We start from the raw sequence: 19,941 nt of genomic DNA on the forward strand, positions 1-19,941 counted from the left end.
CTAATAAAGAGTAGCAATGAATTGGTTTATCAAGGGTTGAAAAAGCTATGTAAAGAAGTATTCACACCATAGTCTGAGAAGCACCAGAGTCCAATATCATGTCTGAAAAAAGGCGAGAATATTTGGATTGAATGCCTCATTTCAAACCTGCCACATGTTCTGAGAAACTCATTCATATGCAGGGAAATTTCCTGGTGTCTTGATGTCAAATGGCTTGCCAAAACATCGGCATCATAAAAAGGAATGTGGTATCAATAAAAAGAGTTGCAGTTGTCACACAGTCCTGAGATTTCAGATTCATTCATTGGTGAAGATGACATGAAATTATCATCATGATAGTAGTCATTACTTTGTGTCAGTGAAGGCTTGGCTCAGTCTGCTAACATTCCGGGACAGGCTCGGGGGAAAAATGAATGTTGTCAGATGGGCAATTAATTCTGGCAACTCGGGTCAGCCAAGGGAATGAATGGATGCTAAGAAATTATATTGCCATTTCTTTAATTTCCTGCCAATTTGAGACTTTTTGAATTTGAGAATATTCCACTGCGTTAATATTAGAGAGACTGTTTGTTTTCATTATTGTAGCCAAGCAAACAAGTTAACAATCTTCTTTTACGAAACGTACCAAGTGTTAGAGTTCTGTGGCACTGCGTGAGAAAAAGGTGGCATTTTCCTAATCACTCTAAAGTCCAGCAGTTTTTTTAAAGGCATGCACACTTTCTGATTTACAAATATTTACATCTGAACCTACAGCTGGCCAGAGAAGAAGGTATTAACCTGTGAATGAATCATCATCCATCCTGAGCCCTGAGTGCTCGGCCACAGTGGAATTTACATAATTCCCACAGTAATTTTGAAATAATTTAAATTGAAATAGCAAAAGGGCTGAATAATCAACAAGTAATGAGAAGTAAAATTGGTCATCTGTGCACATATTTCACTATCAGCTTCATCAACAGGCATGGCTGCTCCCATTCATTCCAAACAATCATCTTTAGAGGTCAGGTTTAGAGGTCCTTCTATGCAGTTAATTTTACCAAGAGGCATGAATGTTTCAGTTCCTACTGTATTTCTCATCACTCCTTAGGCACAAAGGCTAAATAGCAGCCTTATTCATTTATGCATGGTAGCCATCACTTCCTTCTCTGCCATGAATGCAAATGCAGCCTTGATTGGGTTTCTAATTTTCATTTTGTGGACTGATCAGACTTTAAACGTAATTTGAGGAATAATCAGATTCCATTAACAATGATAAAGTAACAGTAATTTGAAGGGGTTGATTTTTATAAGAAGGATCATACAGTTGTGCTGTAAGGAAGATGTATTCTGCTTCTTTTTTTTCTCTTTTTGCTAAAAACTAGGTTTTTGCGTTTTGCTAACTGAACAGTTATTGGCTTTTTGGCACTGTGCCCAGAATCCATGATGGATAACATCCTCTAACTGTTACTTATCAGACCTGCTATAAATGATGTGTAAATCAAAGTGACGGGTAGGCTATAGTGAAACAACCTACCTGGGGCCCAAACAGAGTTCTTCAGGGCACTCAAGTCCCCATGATACCAAAGATGTAAGACAAAGTTAGCTTGTGAGGTGACTATTTACAATATATGATGCAAACATGTGCAGCAGTTTACGCTCGAAAATGTACAAGAATGAACAACACTACTTGCTGGCACTGTCAAACCTGACTTGTAAAATAATTTTATTTAAAAAAAATAGTTCATCTTTCTCAGTGTTGATTCTGGAAAATATTGCTTTATTAAAAGTATATACCTTTATTGTATTATCTATAACCCAGCAAAAAGCAAACCTCATAGGAAAGTATCATAGATTTAGTTGAGTGTTATAAGTTTAAAAGTGGTACAAAAAGTCAAAACTCTGCTACAGCTAAGAATGCCTGTGTTTGCATTTTCCTATCTCCCTCCTGTTATTTTGTGTCTTCTCTCTACTGTTTGTTAGAATAAAAGCATAAAATGCCTCAAACAATATATTAAACAGTAAAAAAAAAAAAAAAAAGTTATTAGCATATGCATGAGGAATTATGTATTCAAAAGGGAAGAGGGTCCACTGAGTCGGCATATGCACTCTGCATTATGTGCATGCCATTGCAGACAATGTTTTAGTAGACAGGACTATACTGTGAATCCTTATATAGATTTCTGTGACATCAAATGTACGAGATGTGTCCTAAAATGCAGATCTTATACAAACATGCTTTTATTTCACTACCAGTGCTTCTTAACTTTTCTCAGATCAGAATCCAACCATGAAAAGCACAGACACAAAAAAAACAGTGTTCTGAGTTTGGTAGAGTGATTTAAAAAAGAACCCTGAAGGAGAATCCATCCACTGGGCTGAAGACCTTTTCCCAGCAAATGGACATCTCTGCACTGTCAGAGAGCAGAGAAGCCCAACAACACTTGCAGCGTGCCAAGTTTCGGTGTCATCCCACTTCCCATTAGTCATGCTTTATGTGACTCTTAAGGTTTTCCCTTTGTGAACCCTCAGTGAGAGAATGATTACATAGTTATACATGGCTTGTATTGCAAATTATGAGCATAAGCAGCACTGGTAAATGGCTTTCTGTAACAGAGCAAATACCAAACTGACTATGTAGAATAAACACTATGAGGCAACCTTTTATATACTATATGGAGGCAACACAATAACCTGAGAAGAGACACAGAATCGGGCTCTTGAGGAATATCACACTGATGATTCTCGTACAGGTTTACATATTACAGATGCACTGCTTCCACAGTATTAAGTTTGCAGGGATATTTGAATAACAGTTCCAACGGTATGTAATGTGTCTGTGCCTGCAGCTGAGCCTCACCCATGCCTCAACAGTGCCACCTGTTGATCAACCTTATTCAGTGAGCCTCCTTGCATCGGCTTCACTCATCAAAAACACCCCTCAATTTCCAGAATACAATTAGTTTTTTTAAAGGTGCACTATGTAACTTTGGGTGTGTCAGAGAATTGAAAATGTTCTGGGGTGCAGTATATCGTCATAACTGAATAAACAAACTTTCCTCACAGGATAATTGGATCCCTGAAACACTGTCTGAAGTTAAAAAGCTACCTGATAAGTTACGGTTTCCCTGTCATTGATTACAGAAGCAGGGCCCACCATTTTGTCTACAAACATATTCCAGTCTTACGTTTGGTTCCAGGTTCCTCAAAATTATTTTGTGTCGATTTATGATGATAGAATTATTCAACGCTAAGAATTACATGTAGAAAATAAATATGTCTTGTAAACTACCTGCAGGCTCTGCAAATGTCAACAAATCCCCCTTTTCCTGAAATTACAAAGACCACCTTTTAATAATGGACATTACAAACATAATACACAACAACTATATGGATCATTTTACTGGCTTTCTGTACGTTCTGGCGAGGAAGTATCTCTCGGCCGAATCCTTTCTACTGGCATTTGGCTTCAAAGTGCGAACACTCGCGAACACAGTGGAGAGACTCTTCTGCAGTTTGTGAGCCAGGCTCCCGTCCCAGTATTTGCAAAGCAGAGAGCCCCCCGGCTGTAGGGTCTTCTCTGCCAAGTCTATCAGAGTCAAACACATTGCGATGAGTTTCTCGTGGTCCATCTCTCGGAAGCCGCTGGCGTTGGGCGCCATGTCGCTCAGGATGACGTGAGCGCGGCCGGCGGGCAGCAGCTCCTGAAGCCTGGCGTGCGTGGCCGGGTCTGTGACGTCATGACTGGACAGGAAGTGGGCACCGTGCAGAGCCTGTATGTTCAGAAGGTCAATGCCCACAACCGTGCCATGTGGGAGCTCTGGATCTAGGATGCAAGAAAAAAATAAAAATTCTCACCTGCACCTGTTTATAATACAGTCCCCTCCATAAGTATCGGAACAGTGAGGCCAATTCCTTTATTTTTGCTGTAGACTGGAAACATTTGGGTTTGACACCAAAAGATGAATATGAGACAATAGATCAACATTTCAGCTTTCATTTCCAGGTATTCACATCTGGATCCGATACACAACTGAGAAGATATCATTATTTGTAAAGGAACACCACATTTTTAGGCGAGCAGAAGTATTGGAACAGATAGACTTTAAATAAATTAAAGTGAATAAAACATACTATTTTGTCGCAAATCCTTTGCTTGCAATAACCGCATCAAGCCTGTGACCCATTGACATCACAAAACTTTTGCATTCTTCTTTTGTGATGCTTTTCCAGGCTTTCACCCCAGCCTCATTCAGTTGCTGTTTGTGTTAGGGGGTTACTCTCTTAAGTCTCAAACAAAATGTTTCTGTAAACTTCTGAGTTCATTTTGCTGTTGCCATCATGTGTTACATCATCAATGAAGAATAATGAGCCCATCCGAGAAGATGCCATTCAAGCCCAAGCCATGACATTGCCTCCACCGTGTTTCACAGATGAGCCTGTATGTTTGGGATCATGAGTAGATCCTTTCTTTCTCCAAACTTTAGCCTTTCCATCACTTTGGTAAAGGTTCATCTTGACAACAACACAGTAACACATGATGGCAGCAGCAAAATGAACTTAGAAGTCTACAGAAACATTCGGTCTGCCAATTTAAAGAAAGATGCAACCAAACTGATTGGAAGATGCTCCATCATGCAGCAAGATAATGATCCAAAAAAACTGCAAAAACAACAAAGGAGTTCATCAGGGGCAAGAAATGGAAAGTTTTAGACTATCCAAGTCAATCTCCAGACGTAAACGCTAAGTCAAAAGCGTTGTTATTATTGTGATATTAACAAGGATTGCATAGGAGACGCTTATAATTCAATGGAATATAATGTAGACAACAACTTCTCCATTAAACTAAAATAGCCTATATACATAGACCCTGATCATTTAAGGGGGTAACCAAGATTCGCAGTAGCCAACACTTTCCATATGGACAGAAACACCAAACAGTGGGCTAAGAAAAAAAAATGTTAAAATGAATCATTACCTTTCTGACACAGCCTCAACCAGACCTGAATATCACATGCTTTACAATACTACTGATTTCTTATCACATTGTCTGGCCCCTAGTTATACTGTCCTCTACTGTCTCACTCACCTGTCCCGGCTGAGTTGACCCTCTGGACGGCCACCTGGCTCCAGGCTCCCGGCGCAGCCCCGCAGTCCACCACACTGTATCCAGGCTGTAACAGACCAAACTTGTCATCTATCTCCAGCAGCTTGAAGGCGCTCCTGCAGCGGAAGTTTTGGGCGTGAGACGCTTTGACATACGGGTCTTTGAGCTGCCGCTGCAGCCAGCGCTGCTCGGCGCCAGTTTTTCCCTTTAACTTCTTCATTAACCTAAACGAGGAGTGTAGAGATCTCCTCTGAAGGGAGAAGCACCACATTGTTGACATTGTTTTGACTCTGCAGGGGCATGTCATGTGTGCCCAATGGTAGCCTACACTGCGCATGTGTGACAATACAACTGACTCCCCATTGGTCAATGACAAAACCGACAAAACACTGTGCGCAATATCTATGCCCCCTCCCGAAAAAAATGTAGTTCCTACCTGGCAAAGTCATGTTTCTTTTAGCTCAAATGTTCACCTTTGTAAATGTTTTTTTGTTTTTCTAGGCCTTTATAGGGCCTCATTTGTGTACTTTTTATTGTTTGCTTCAATACATTTCAGTTATACCTAATATCCTATTTTAATCAAGAATGATTCAAATGTGTATGAAATATGATATAGGCTGCATTGTGATAGTAGTTAATCTGTTTCCTACCTCCGTGTAATACTATTAGTGTGTTATTAATACTAATATCATCAAAGCTTATTATGAACTCGAGTCAGTGATTATCACAAGAAAACTATTTTAGATAGGCCTATACAATAAGATATGTAGTGATTTTTTTAAACACATTGTGGATGACTTTATATTAACAGTGTTAAAAGCATAGATAATAGGTTAAAAGTTTTATATACCATCTATGGTTAAAAGGTGACCGTTTCCAGCAGAACATATTTCAAGTCAACACATTTTAACAGATCTATCAAACAAATGATGGGGCTCGTGCATGGACCTCGTGACTCCAATCCGACGTAGATCTGCCCAATCCTTGCTCCTACACATCAACGCGTCATTTGACGACGTCCCGTAGTGCTGCACGCGGGAGTCATCAAACGTGTAGTGTTGTGTTCAATAACTCATTCTCTTATATATTTAAATGTGTTCATGTAACATTGGCTTTAAACGCCCTCACTCTCTCCCGGACAGGTGAAATGATGAGCTCTAAGCTGCTGACCCTGGTGCTTGTGGTCCGGCCGGAGAAGGTGCTGCTCGGCATGAAGAAGAGAGGTTTTGGGGCTGGGAAGTGGAACGGGTTTGGGGGTAAAGTTGAACCTGGAGAAACCATTGAAGGTGCTGCGCGGAGGTAAATCCAAATCGCGTTTGCCAGTTGTCTTCAGGAGCCAATGCTGTTGACACCCTCCATGTCGTTTAAATATATTGCAGTATTTATCTGAGCCATAGTGAGAAGGGTCTGCTGACAGTGACATGCCTTTTTCAATGTAATGCCCATCATGAATTAGGATGAGACGAGACCAAGTGATTATTGTCAGTTTGATTTACAATGCAATGTTTATTCATTTAGAGAGCAGACAGGATGTAAGGATGCACTGCACCCAAATGATTACTGACAAAGCTTGAATGTTAACAAGAAATAGGCCTGTACGTTTATATAATTGTACAAAATAGTACAACAACAAAAAACAAAGCATTTCTTAACTTTTTAATTATGTTATCAAATAGATTTTAGAATCTCATTAAGAAAAAGTGTGATAGTTACATTGATTTCACTATCAGCTCCAGGATGTATTTAATCACAACATTCAGCATATCAAAAATGAATTGGCGTATGTAAGGATATAAAAAAAATAGTCTAAAGTTCAGGGTTTAGACTCTTAACAGTGTGCATTCCTCGGTCGACTGCATAATGATGCACGGTTCACATATGCTCCCCCAAATTATTACTGACAGAGCTTGAATTGAAGAAGCGGTAAAAAACAGAATGCATATTATCAAATCACAGAAATTTGAAAAGATAAATCAAATGATGTTTGCGTTTTAGGGTAGCCTATAGAAGAAAACGTCTGGACAATGTGTTTTCATTTTTTTCATCAGCAGGATGTTTTTTTTTTTTTCAAAAGCTAAAGGAAGGAAACCCTGAAGGCAATCAGGCCCTATAGTCCCCAGCTCAACAAAAGGAGCCAAACCTTTGTCACTACTGGAGGAAGCATCGGACTAGTTATTCGTATAAGTTCAAAGTTATGTTGTGATTCTTTTCTGCGTTGTCCTTTAGCGTCATAAAACATCCAAATAAAAGGTTTGAAATCAGAAAAGTTAGACAGGATCCATTGGTGTTTTCTGAACTGGATGTGCTATTCCTGGAGCTCTCAACGGCCTTTTAGTGACTACAGTTGACTGCGTAAAAAAATGACTTGGTTACTGTTTGAGTGGGGACACCCACAAATAGACTCCCTGTCTGGGGAAACACTGATATCATCACTTTTACCATCTCTACATGCTTTTAGCTTCTGTGTGAAATGTACTGTGTGATCCTATTTTTTAAAAGAAACACTATCAAATATTTATTTGATGTTTGTTTTCATATTTTAGAGAACTGCAAGAAGAAAGTGGCCTCACAGTGGACGCTCTGGAAAAGATTGGAAATATCAAGTTTGAATTTGTTGGTGAGCCGCAGCTACTCGACGTCCACGTTTTCAGAGCCGACGATTATAACGGAGAGCCAACAGAATCAGACGGTATGTTAACACTGCACCACACAAGTTATATTATAGCTAGATTTTAGACACCTAAAGCTAGAAAACTGCATCTTTAAAGGGAATAACTCGTAATATCAATAACAATTGCTACTTGTTTCCATGATAAAAAGAACATTCATGCACTGCAGAGGTGAAGAGGAATTACTTTATTTATTGTGCATTAAAAAAATAAACTGTAATCCTGCCAAAAATGTTCCCCTTTTACTTTTGGTTCCCCTTATTCTTGATTCCCTTTCAGTTATGCCATTGCCACTCCAGGCTGTGTGGCAGTTCTAGTTTTGAAATGCCCTTTACGTTTAGATAATGAGGCTTTTTCTGAGAACCAAAACCATTTTGGGATTAACACTGAGAGCAGTTTATGTTCATGGATCACTATTAAAACATCATAAACCATAACGATCCTTTTGAGTGAATTGATTTCAACACTTGCTCGGGGGAAGCAAACTTTTATGAGCAACCAGAGCATATTGGTTCAGGGGAAGAATCGGTAAGTGAGCTCTCATAAAGCCTGTAAAAGCACAAAGGAAAGAAGAGGCCCTCAACAGAAGGAATGCAGAGACGGTCAGGAATCTGTATTTCCTGAGAATGTAGTCAAGGTCTGAGCGTGTCAGACGCAAGTGCCGGAGCTAAGAGAAAGGGAGGGCAACAGAAGTCAAACAGCCAAGAGGTGAGGAAAATAATTGGGAGGAAAAAGCTTGAATGAAATGTTCTAAGAATAGTTCTGCTGCTAACCCTGATTTTACAAGACAGGAAGCAGCGGCTAAAACTTAGGGATTAGTAGGAGTAAAGTTTCAGAAGCCCTCTGAGCACGTAGTAATGTTTAAGAAATCTGAACTCACATTTTCGTTTCCTTCTAGTTGCCACATATTTTGTAGGTAAAGGAGACTAAACTTTATGATACCCACTAAGAAGCCAAATCTGCCCTTTAACTGAATTGGATTTGTTTTTTGTTTTTAAATTTAAAATAATTCAATTACATTTCCTTGAGAACAGGAAGCAGGAAATACATTCATCCAGTATGAATCAATTCAATAATTCCCGCTGATGAGCAAGACGTCAGAAGTGGCACATAAAAAAAAACAGATGACTCGTGATCCTTCTAACAACTCGAGGCAGATGATAAAAAATTTTCTACTAATTACTTAATTTGTTTTTTTCTAGAGATGAGGCCCCAGTGGTTTGAACATGACCAAATTCCTTTCAGTCAGATGTGGGCCGATGACATCCTGTGGTTCCCCCTGATGCTGCAGAAAAAGAAATTTGTGGGGTACTTTAAGTTTCAGGGTCAAGATGTGATCCTCAGCCACACACTGGAGGAAGTGCAGGAACTGTGAGACAACCAGCGAAGGGAATGTTTAAAATGCTGAAATAACTCTTTGTCATTTTATTTTTTTCAGCATGACTGATTTAAAACAAGGATTTCTAGAATAAAACATTAACAATATCTACAGTAATTATTTTATTGGGTTTCATAATATTCTGTGCAAGTGATTCCTGGCAAAACAATTTTCGTACTGTATGCACAGTATTAGTTTTTTATATACACAAAATAAAAGTTCAACTTGGCATCTTGAATAGTCATTTCGGTGTATTTGAGATGACATCAGTTGGTGTTTTGTTACATCCAAAAAAATAGTTCCATATTTAGATACAAAAAGAACAAAAAAATAGAATATATATATAATTCTGATAAACTTTTGTGTATAGACCATAGAAATGCATTGTATTTGTTTTCATGCCAAATATCTGGACAGTCAACTAACAGTCAACAAACTCAAAATATTGAGTGCTCTGATACACATTGTACAAATCTAAATTAAAATGCTCACATTTTTACAAAATAAAAAGGTGTGGATTATTACATTTAAACTTTGTTGGAATCCTGTGATATAATCTATTGCACGTGTGTATTTTAGTGAATTTAAGTCTTTGGTAGTAAAGCGATAGCTTATAGTGTTATTGACATTATGCCATTTAGTGCCAGCGGTTGTCATTTTTATCACTACATCTCAAATCTCTGCCCTTTGTAGTATTGAACACTCACTCAGTGTAGGCCTTTCAAAAATAGCTTATAAAATAAAACTGGGAGTCCTGCAACATTGTAAGTGGAGAAAGATAAGATGTTGCTCTACTGTACATAAATGTAGATAGTAGAGCAGTAAGATAAATGGCACAATTGGAATATACGCTGCTGCACGTCCTTAAAAACTATCATCTGTATCAAAAATACATTGGTCTAAAGTTATTCAGTAAGTAACTAAACCTACAATGCCTGGAGATTTCAAATAATCCTATCTTTTAATAAAATAAAACTTTCTGTTCCACAATATTTCTCAGCTATCTTAGTGTATAAAACAAGGTCAAGTTACAAACAGGTGCTTTACGGACTGAGTAGGAATGCATGTATACCGTCATCCTTTATGTCTGACATGAAGACTGGTCCCTTGTACAATAACATTTAGAGGAAATGGTCATTATTTCCTCCTCAAGCAGAGTGTGAAATTTATGAGCCCACTGTATTTTAGAGTTGCATGGTCCATGATCAAAGCCCCGGAAAAATCAGAGAAGTGAAGAATCCATTTGCATTACAAAAATCCTAATATTGAGTGAATAGTGTGTATTAGGCCACTCAGTAGAAGGAAAAACAGTTGTTTTCTACATTTTACTGCAGGTAATTTTACAGTTTTGACGAGGATCGCCCGTCAGTGGCAGTGTTTCTCTCCGTCCACCTTGTGTATTTAGGTTTCAGATTGGCGGTTTCAACCCGTTATTCGCACCAAAGAGACATCCCAGCTTTGGCTGGAGTTCATTCCACACCGCTCCCATCTGAAAAAGCACAAAAAAGTAAATGATCATTTACCAGCATTAAGCTTGGAACACTCGTAGAATAAAGCAAGTTAAAGGACTTTTGAGATCAACAGAACCCTTCTCAAAATGTTTCCTGATTGGATTCTAGGTGACAAAGACCAGTAACATCAAACCACAGAAGTACAAACGGTGTGCTTTATCTGATTTTACAGTAACAGGCAAAGGCTCAGTGGGACATTCATTTGTGCGTGTGAAATGTAAGCCAGCCCAAATCCTAGCCGAGGATATTATCCCTGCGGCGATATCATCCATCATTATTAGTTCAATCTCTGGACTTTAAAAGCCAATTTAGAAGTGATTTGACCCTCCTGGAGAGGCACTGTGTCGACACAGAGAAGCATCTGTAGAAAAGGTGATTTTTCCAGAGACAAGGAGCCTCACCTCTCTGTGTCCTTGGACCTGCGAGTTAACGAAAGCCCCCAGAATGTGGGACGTGATCGGAAGGTAGATGAAGATCAGCTGCGTCTCTTGATGAAGGCAGAACAGGGAGAAGTAGTTACGCAGCTCCATCGTCTGAATGGCATTCTCTTGCTATTAACATAATAATAAGAAAAACAATTGTGTGAGGTTGTTACACCTTATAAAAAGATCATCAGTATTTTAGAAAAATATATATTTAACAGATCTATTCACAGGCATTTTTCTCTCACAGTTCATGTGATGAAATGAGGCCGAGGAAGCTCTCTGCTCCCCCAAAAACAGGGAGATGCCCATATAAATCATTCCATTCCATTTTGGTTGAACAATTTTTTGATCCTGTTTATCATAGACTCAGTCAATGTTACTGACACCAACATCAAAGCCAGGGTGCTATAAACTCAGCATATAACTTTTACTATAGCCAATAAAGTTCAGAGCCACACTAACTGTTATGTTCCGTCTATCGGCGGCTAGGTCCAACACTTGATATCTCAACAACTATTGGATGGATTGCCATGGACTTTTGTACAGACATTCCATTTTCTTAACCCCTGGTTTTGTGCTAACTTTTTTGTTCATTTAATTTGTCCGATACTTTGGTTTATGACTGCTGTTGGTCAAACAGTGGACCTTCACAACCTATGACATTCCCATAAGCCTCAGCTTGACTTTAAGATTAGCTAATTAACACTAAAGACAGTCTTAAACAACAGTACAGTCACCAAAAAACAATTGGCAGCTACATTGGTCAGAAAAACTGTTTCATATTGGTGAGGAAAACGGTCCTGAAATCTATGACCACATATGCCAAACACAGACAAACCACATAGAACTAAGGGGAACTACGGTCACAAGATGGAAACAGATTCAACAGTACACAGTGAGTAGACAAACGCTGTTGATTAGTCCATAACCTTAACTCCTCTTTGTGCCCACGTTGGATATGCTGATGTGGTTCAGTCAAGGTGAACAATCGTATTCATTAAGTTATATTATTGTATCTGACCCCTTCCTTTGAATATTTCAATAGAATTAGATCGCAAGAAGAAAATCAATGTTGAACTCTGCCATAGGATATACTCCGAGGCCTCACAAACACTCGCGCAAAATAGCGTGGGAAGTTTTTTGGCACAAACAAAAAAAAAGGCTCTCCGGAATACCTCAAGCCACTTTCACTTAGACTGATGGAGATGAAGAAGGAAGGGTTACGAGATGAATGACTGCTTTTAGTTAAGGGAGCGAATTAGCAATAGATAGACTCGGGACAAATTTGCATTTTATTGATCAAGCACTAACTGGCCCCAAAAGAGAGTGAATATCAATCAGGTTGAACCCTAAATAAAGGGCGTGGATGGAAAGAGAATGGACACCTGAACGATGCGTGACTCCAGCTGCTCCACAGACGCCTGCTCTTTGGGCTGCACCGAGGCGCTCATCATCTGCCTCTTCATCATGCCGTACTTGTGAAGGGCCCTCTGGTGCTCGTGCAACACGCCTTTCTCATGGCGCTCACACAGATCCTACAGAGAAACATTATCACATCAAGCTCTCCTGGTTTTCCCCTCACAATGGCATGGTAATACAACAGCCAAGGATGATAGGAGAAATTGTTTGTCCCAAATAGCAAATTACCATATATATTACAGTCTTTTGTTTAATCTCCACAACCCACTCACTACACAGAACGACATTTCTAGGTGATGAGGACAAGGATGAAAATAGGGTGCATTGTTGTTAAAATGAATCATTACATAAAATGATGAAGTTTAATTACAAACTGAAGCCTGGATTTATCGTAAATATACAACTCCATTTTGTGTGTCTCTCGGTCATAAAACAGGAGATGGATTGTATTGCCTTGAAAAGATAAAAACTGTTTTGCAGCGCTTCATCAAGTGAGCCGGCAGTGGTAAAACAAAAAGCAGCTGCCATGAAAGGTCAGGGACACGTGGAGGTGGATTCGGGGGGGGGGGGGGACATGAGCGCGACAACAACAAAAACAAAAAAGTGTTTTCGACTCACTCTGTACGATTGCAGCAAATCCAGGAAAAGGTTGAGTTTTTCCACCACATCGTCCTCCTCCCGTGTGCCCTGAGGACATCAGCAAAAACTACATTTATTATTCAATGACAGTTTCTGGACAAGTGCAGCGCAGCAGGCGGTCGGGGTGGGGGGGGGGGGGGTGGCTGTATACCTGCTGAGCAGCTTTGTCCGACAGCACGGCAAACTCCACAGACAGACTCTTCAGAGACTGGCGCAGGGTCCCCCAGGTGCTTTGTGAAGAGGCCAAGGAGGGAAGAGACGAGGCATCTGAGCCCAGCGTACTGCCGGAGAAGGAAAAAAAAACAATATTACATGGGCAGAATTTAAAAAGGTGCACTCTGTAACTTTGGGGTTTTTCAGAGAAGTGAACATTTTTTCTAAGATATGTTCTCATCACTGAATTATCAAACTTTCCTCACAGAAAAATTGGATCCCTTGAACCCTGTTTGAAGTTAAAAAGCTACCTGAAAAGTTACTGTTTCACTGCTGTTGTGGGGCCCACAGTTTTGTTTACAAACTTATTTTAGACTCACGTTTGGTTCCAGATGCCTACAAATATATATTTTTTAATATGTTAAAATTATTCAATACTAAGAATTACAAGTAGAGTAAAAATGTTTTGTGAGCTAACTGCAGACTGTGCAGTGTATACAAATCCCCCTCCCCTGAAATTGCGTAGAGCACCATTAACATTGCATTGGCTTAGCTGCCAAACTCACTTGCGCTAACAATCCACTATGAGACACAAGAAAACAAGAGGATTTGGAATCTTATTAACATTTGTTTTTTTCTCAGCCCAAAACCTCTGGATACAAGCAGGGGTGGGGGGGGGGGGGAGAGACTTGAGCTTTACGTCTGTAATAATGAAATACCTGAGTTCTCTGCCAAACTGGAGAAGATCAGTTGCATTCTCCTTGGAGCGCTCAGCCATTCTCTCAGCCCTGTCCCGCAGCTTGTTGAAGCTGTTGTGAACGTTTCTAATCAGCTCTCTGCTTGTGGAGAACTGGGCCTGAATGTCAGCGGGGAGATATTCCTACAAAACAGATCAGACAAAGCTCCTTGACATTTGGAAAAGCAACTGTTAAACTGTAATTGTTTTGTTTTTGTGTTTGTTTTTTTGGGGGGGTTACATTGTACACATGTGACAAACCTTTGCCAGGGTTGCAATTCTGTTGGTCATGAACTCATCACCAGTTTTCTTGTAAGAGTCACGCAGCTTAGTCTGAACATCCTGTTTGGGGAGAGAGAGGGGTGAGTCTCTGGAACAGGATGCACTTTGCTGTCACTCATCATAATGGTAACGCTTATTGTGCAACAGCCCGGGCCGTGGAGTCACAAACAATATACTAGTACGTACGGAGCCGCTGAAGGTGAGGAAGGTCTTGATCAGCTCGTCCTCGGAGAAGAAGGGATGCCGGGCCACCAGATTAATGAATCTGCCGAGCGCTCGTCTCCTCCCCTCGATGAAGTCCCGCTCAGAGACGTTGGTCAGGACTGTGGACAGATACCAGAGAAAAACCAAAAGTGCACCATTTAAAAACACATCAGGCAGCAAAGGAGGACACCATCAATGTGTACATGTCAGAGTCTGTTTGAATGTGCAACACTGCAAATTATGAAAGAAAGAGCTGTATCAAGCCGTATGTGGCGCCCTCATGGAGCTGCACAAAATCTAATTATTCGTCTGAAATTATGTCACTTGAGTCAGAGTCGGATGGCAATGGGGACTACAAGTTTGAAAATTAAAATAGTCAGTGGGTGTGTGGATGTAAAGAGAAATATGTTAATGTAGGCAGCAGCTTTTGACAAGGAAAATGATGCATGGAATTATAAATAAATAAAGACATAAACTTGTTATTTCTACTGCATCTATTTTAATACCAGTTTTAAGAACTGTCCACGATGAGTTTGACACTTCTATGGGAGTGCAATGATGTAGTCAGTGTACTGCTCTAGATGTAATGCTGTTACATTTACGATCTTACCGACACAAAAGTTTCTCTGCACTGATTAAACATAAAAATGAATAACAATATACAGTATGTACACATCGTAATGCATCTTGAGCTACAGGATGAGAGGGAAAGAGGTATATTTTTGACATGTATGACAAATAATTCTGGGCTTGATGAAACAAAATTGTCTGTGTCTGTCTGTATGTCTGTCGGCCTGTCTGTGTGTGTGTCTGCCTGTCTGTGTTTGTGTGTTGACATAATTATCATTACAAAGCCACAGTCAGTCATTGTTACTGAAACAGGCTCATTTTACGCATCGCTAGTTTCCTTTTGTCTTTCAGGTAATAACTTTGATGAATGGCACCGACCGGGTCTGAAACAACAGAACGCGCAGCAATAACTGTTTGCACTAAAAAAGAACATTTATTCCTTAGCAACCAAAAAAAAAACACACCCACTGGATATTTAAAGCTGACTTTCAGTAAAGCATATAAACCAAATAACACCTTCAGAAACAATGACTCATACAAAGGAGATGCAGAAAATAAAGAAATAGAATGGTACAGAACAGTGTGGATGTCGGAGTTCAGACGGAGTAACTTACCTCCCTTTAACATTCTTTTAGGCGGCAGGGCGGGCACCACTCTGTAGGCAAATCTCTGAAGCAAGATCTCGTGGAAGACATCAAAATCACTATAGCGTCGGTAAACTGAGATCTTATATCGCTGAAAAACAAAAAGCAAAAGGGAGAATTAGAACATTAACACTTCTGTTGGAAAATGTAAGTACATGGCAGATAACCCAGGAGTTGAAATCAGTGCTTTTCTTCATGATAGGTGCAAATGTTTAAGGGACAAGTAACACTTGCAATATTGCAGCATAAAAAAATTATACAACAAAGTCTCTCTACATACTGTATTTATTTATTTATCTATTAACATTTGTGCAGCAGCCAACACCCATCTTGTAACTTCAAGCCAATTAAGAGCATGCATTATTGAAACGTGAGAAGAAAAGCACATTATTCTTTTCTTGCTGCATCCTTTACGGGATCCCTTGCCTGGCTGGTGAGCTGGTACTCCACATGTTTGAGGAACAGGCCCTTCTTCTCAGGTATGAGCTCCACCTTGACTGTGTCTCGGGCCAACAGTTTGTCTAGTGTCTGGGACACGGTCAGCACATCCTCCTGAGCTGGCTGCATCCTCAGTGCACTCAAGTCCCTTGGCTCCCCGAGCTGAGGCTTTGGCAACTCTGTCAAGCAAGCAGACAACCAGCACCAACTCCAATCAATATTTGATTTTTATGATACAAATCTAAAATATAACGACTTTCCTAACCTGAGGAATGCAGGTGTAAAACCACTTTTCTTTAACAGATTACTAGGTGTCGCACATTTGTTTGTCTGCAGCTAACGCAGTATTGTGCACTTGCCATGTGATATTCATCCCTTCTCGTACATTCCAAGAAGGTCACGAATTGAAAGTAATGTACTGCGACAAACGCAGAAAACTTGCTCTGGCAGAGATGAGGAAGTGGCATGCAGCTTGCTGCCATACTGGCCACACCTGAAATAACAGAGTGAGCTTTAAATAATCACAGAAGGTTGGAATGGATCTAACTCGAGCCAGCATAATGGCTACCTCTATCAAAACCATAAATTCCTCCCTATCATCTTCATTCTGTGGGACTATAAAATAATGCAACTCTTTAACATAGCGAAGGCTTTCCTACCAAAATAAAATAACACAAATGAAGATGAATAAAATCAGAATGTTGTTGTTTCTTCTATTGCTAAAGAAACAAAAAGGTATGGGGTGAGAATGTATATTATTGTACAAATACATGTTATATAAATACTCCTTAAGTCTCTGTAGTGCAGTGTCAGTATTATGAGCATAAATGAAAACAATAGTTGGGTGTAAACTGTCACAGATAACTTTGACTAGGAATGAAACCTTGAGTCTATGTGAGCCAATAAAAAGAGTGACATTTGCCCCGTACAGATGACATATCTGCACAGTACAGGGATGTCTGAGAGTGTCCTTGGTTACACAGTGGAATTATCAAGCTACTCATTAAGCAAAAACATATACTGCTCTGTTGTCACTTCATTGCTGTCGCCTACCTTGTATGCAGTTCTCCAACAGTTTGGGGCTCGGTTGCTTTCCTTGCTGAGCAAAGGCTATCAAAGCGAGCGCTTTATACACGGACAACTTGCTCAGGAATCCATCTGTGGAGTCAACGTTCTCAGCAATCTGAGAAAGGACAGAGACAATATGACATGAAGGACACCTTGTTTTTTTTGTTTCTTTAAAATGCAAGATATAAACTCAACTGTGATGTGCATTCCTCTACTCCAAAAGTGCTGAAAGGTCAGAAAAATGGGAATTTCTACTGAAGCATGAGCCATCATGACCTTTAATAAAGTGTTGCCTGCTGCAGCATCTCAATGATGTTCCCCACCTCAGTACAGCAAAGTGTGAACCCCTCACCTGGCCTAATAGCGCCTTGGAGAGATCTGTCCTTTGGAGCAACCGCTGAAAAACTTCAACCTGCACTTTCTCATCTGTCCTACAGCGGATGGCCTCATATACTTCCCTGTAATAGGCAGGAACTGAGCCTAAAAGAGGAACAACACCTAGTGTATAGCATCACAACCACCGCAGTGTAAGAAATATTTGATCAGCAGCATGCGCCTATAACATCCCCTAAGTGTAGGGCCTTACTTTACATTAGTGGAGCTCCTTGCAGAGGTTATGATTATCTTATCAGCTTTTATAGGACTACTCGTTTTATTAGCCTACCCATCATGTGACTTAAATAATCCCAACACAAACTCTCGTTTTTTTCAGAAAACCTTAGAGCAACCTCACAGTAGTGAGTAATAGATAAGATAGATATATGAAATCTCAGGTTAGTCTCAGTCTGTGTCTGTTGCACTGCTTACGTACAACTGCACAGCTGACTGTTCTTCCCGATGTGGGAAAGAAAAAAAATCACCAAAACTTTCATAACCCGTTTTCAGCTCTGGCATTCTCTTTAGTTGTACGATTCACAGTTATTGTAGCTCCTCGGGTATCAAGAAAACACTATCGGGTGAATCTAAATAAGATCAGTCACTCGTGGAGGGGTTTTAAGATGGAGCAACTTCGCTATGAGATCTCGATGTACCCAAAAGTTCTCAATGGTTATTTCACGCCGCGTCCCTCCGCCGAGCAGAAATAGACGCATTGAAAGACATCTAATAATGACATTGACACGGCAACATAAAACAAAATAGCGCAGTAATAAGGGAATGATTAGACAACAATGTCTTTAGGGGACTATAAGAAGTTTACGCACTGTACCTTCATTGATCTCCCCTGCCATGGTTCGGACTGTCATGTGAGCACAAGAGCACCTCCATGTGATTTCCTGCTGCAAAAGAAAAAAACAAGTAATTTATTTCTTAAAGTTGTAGCGAGCGCTGGTTAAAGTCCAAGTGTGGAGTGGAGCAGTAAAAACTGACACTTAAATGCACTGTTGGGTAATGAGTGTGTAAAAATCCTGCAGTAGCCTAATCCAGCCTGATAGGATGTTTAAATGTTAGAAGAAGCTCTGTGTTGTGTTTAAATCCCAGCAGCGCCGACAATGAAGCAACTCTGATAATGAAGTCTACATTCCACCAAAAACTCTGGGAAACTCTTCAAACATTTTAACTTCCTGGTTTCACTTGTGGAAGTTCATTTGGTTTTATTCAATGTTCCTCATCGCCTAACACAGGGGTCGGCAACCCGCGGCTCTGGAGCCACATGCGGCTCTTTGGCGCTGCCCTGGTGGCTCCCTGGAGCTTTTTCAAAAATGTTTGAAAATGGAAAAAGATGGGGGAGGGAAATATAATTTTTGTTTTAATATGGTTTCTGTAGGAGGACAAACATGACACAAACATTCTTAACGTTTTCCAATGCTTTAAAAATGTGTAGAATAAATATTAAATATCAACATTTCTGTCACCCTAGATTTGCGTCATAGCCTGCGATACACGTTTCTATCAGCAGGGCGGGATGCCAGGCAGGTGGCTGTCGTAAACAAATCGGCGGCTGTGTGATGGGCCAGTTGTCAAATAACAAAAAGAGTAATGTGGAAAGACATTTCCAGGGAAGGCATGCTACATTTGCAGCCGAGTACCCAGTTGGGAGTGAGAGAAAAAGTGCGATTGAATTACTTCTGGAGAAATTAGAGGAGCGCAAAAATAGATTTAAGAAGTGGATTGCATCTCCAAACTCCACTACTGCTGCAAGTTTTGTTGCAACCCGGGAGATAATAAAGCGTGGAAAACCGTTCACAGATGGTGACTACATGAAGGAGTCGTTCATCAACATATCAGAACACCTATTTGCAGATTTCAAAAACAAAACCGAGATAATACAGAAAATCAAAGACATGCCTCTCTCCGCTAAGACAGTGAAGGAAAGGGCCATTAAAATGGCAGGCAACATCACCGATCAGCAAATCAAGGACATTAATTCAGCGCCAGCATACTCAATTGCCTGTGATGAGTCCTGTGATGTGATCGATATTGAACAGACTGCGCTTTTATGCAGGTACGTGAACTCCGATGGGCCGCAAGAAGAAATGATCCAATTAATACCACTGAAAGGCACTGACTTGCTTGGCATTTGCACAGAAATCAAACTAAACTGTCTTAATTTGATTTTATATACTTTACCTTTTCAAAAGGCTGCTGTTTTATTTTTATAAATGCAGGCTGCGTTTTATTACACTCCGTTTGTTGCCCAGATAAGGGGCACGTTATGCACGTTCCATTTTGTTGTTGTTTTCGAATCCTCAAAATAAAAACGACATAAAAAATCTGATTTCTT

General features: G+C 40.1%; 3 protein-coding genes across 6 annotated transcripts; 1 reads left to right on the plus strand and 2 right to left on the minus strand.

The window, feature by feature from the left end:
- Window positions 1-1,832: 1,832 nt before the first annotated feature.
- On the minus strand, window positions 1,833-5,354 carry mrm2 (mitochondrial rRNA methyltransferase 2; the record flags this gene model as incomplete). The annotated part of the gene is made up of 2 exons (XM_080044190.1): window positions 1,833-3,802; window positions 5,066-5,354. 2 exons carry the CDS (start codon window positions 5,352-5,354, stop codon window positions 3,372-3,374), a joined length of 720 nt encoding a protein of 239 aa, XP_079900316.1. The 3' UTR covers window positions 1,833-3,371.
- Window positions 5,355-6,230: 876 nt separating this feature from the next.
- Window positions 6,231-9,359, plus strand: nudt1 (nudix (nucleoside diphosphate linked moiety X)-type motif 1; the record flags this gene model as incomplete). The annotated part of the gene is made up of 3 exons (XM_080043296.1): window positions 6,231-6,382; window positions 7,627-7,772; window positions 8,955-9,359. The coding sequence occupies 3 exons, from the start codon at window positions 6,231-6,233 to the stop codon at window positions 9,125-9,127; spliced, it is 471 nt and encodes a 156-aa protein (XP_079899422.1). The 3' UTR covers window positions 9,128-9,359.
- Window positions 9,360-9,505: 146 nt separating this feature from the next.
- snx8a (sorting nexin 8a) lies at window positions 9,506-18,681 on the minus strand. 4 transcript variants are annotated; one of them, XM_080043292.1, is made up of 13 exons: window positions 18,427-18,681; window positions 17,572-17,699; window positions 17,205-17,334; window positions 16,140-16,330; window positions 15,684-15,804; window positions 14,482-14,618; window positions 14,275-14,355; window positions 13,997-14,157; window positions 13,276-13,405; window positions 13,104-13,172; window positions 12,452-12,601; window positions 11,043-11,192; window positions 9,506-10,619 (listed from the first exon to the last, which is right to left on the minus strand). In XM_080043292.1, the coding sequence occupies exons 1-13, from the start codon at window positions 18,461-18,463 to the stop codon at window positions 10,539-10,541; spliced, it is 1,566 nt and encodes a 521-aa protein (XP_079899418.1). In that variant the 5' UTR covers window positions 18,464-18,681; the 3' UTR covers window positions 9,506-10,538. The 4 variants fall into 4 exon arrangements, with proteins under 4 accessions (XP_079899418.1, XP_079899421.1, XP_079899420.1 ...); XM_080043295.1 differs by lacking the exon at window positions 17,572-17,699; XM_080043294.1 differs by lacking the exon at window positions 12,452-12,601.
- Between the last annotated feature and the right edge of the window lie 1,260 nt (window positions 18,682-19,941).

The sequence above is a fragment of the Ammodytes marinus genome (genome assembly GCF_949987685.1).
Source record: "Ammodytes marinus genome assembly, chromosome: 16".
Taxonomy (NCBI): domain Eukaryota; kingdom Metazoa; phylum Chordata; class Actinopteri; order Uranoscopiformes; family Ammodytidae; genus Ammodytes; species Ammodytes marinus.

Bases quoted from the DNA above. Each gene is read 5' to 3' on its own strand.
- snx8a (XM_080043292.1), bottom strand. From the start codon at position 18,463: ATGACAGTCCGAACCATGGCAGGGGAGATCAATGAAG. The intron at 16,331-17,204 runs GTAGGCGACAGC...CTTGCTTGACAG, and splicing joins GTTGGAGAACTGCATACAAG to AGTTGCCAAAGCCTCAGCTC. The intron at 13,173-13,275 runs GTATACAGCCAC...TGATGTCCTCAG, and splicing joins CGGACAAAGCTGCTCAGCAG to GGCACACGGGAGGAGGACGA.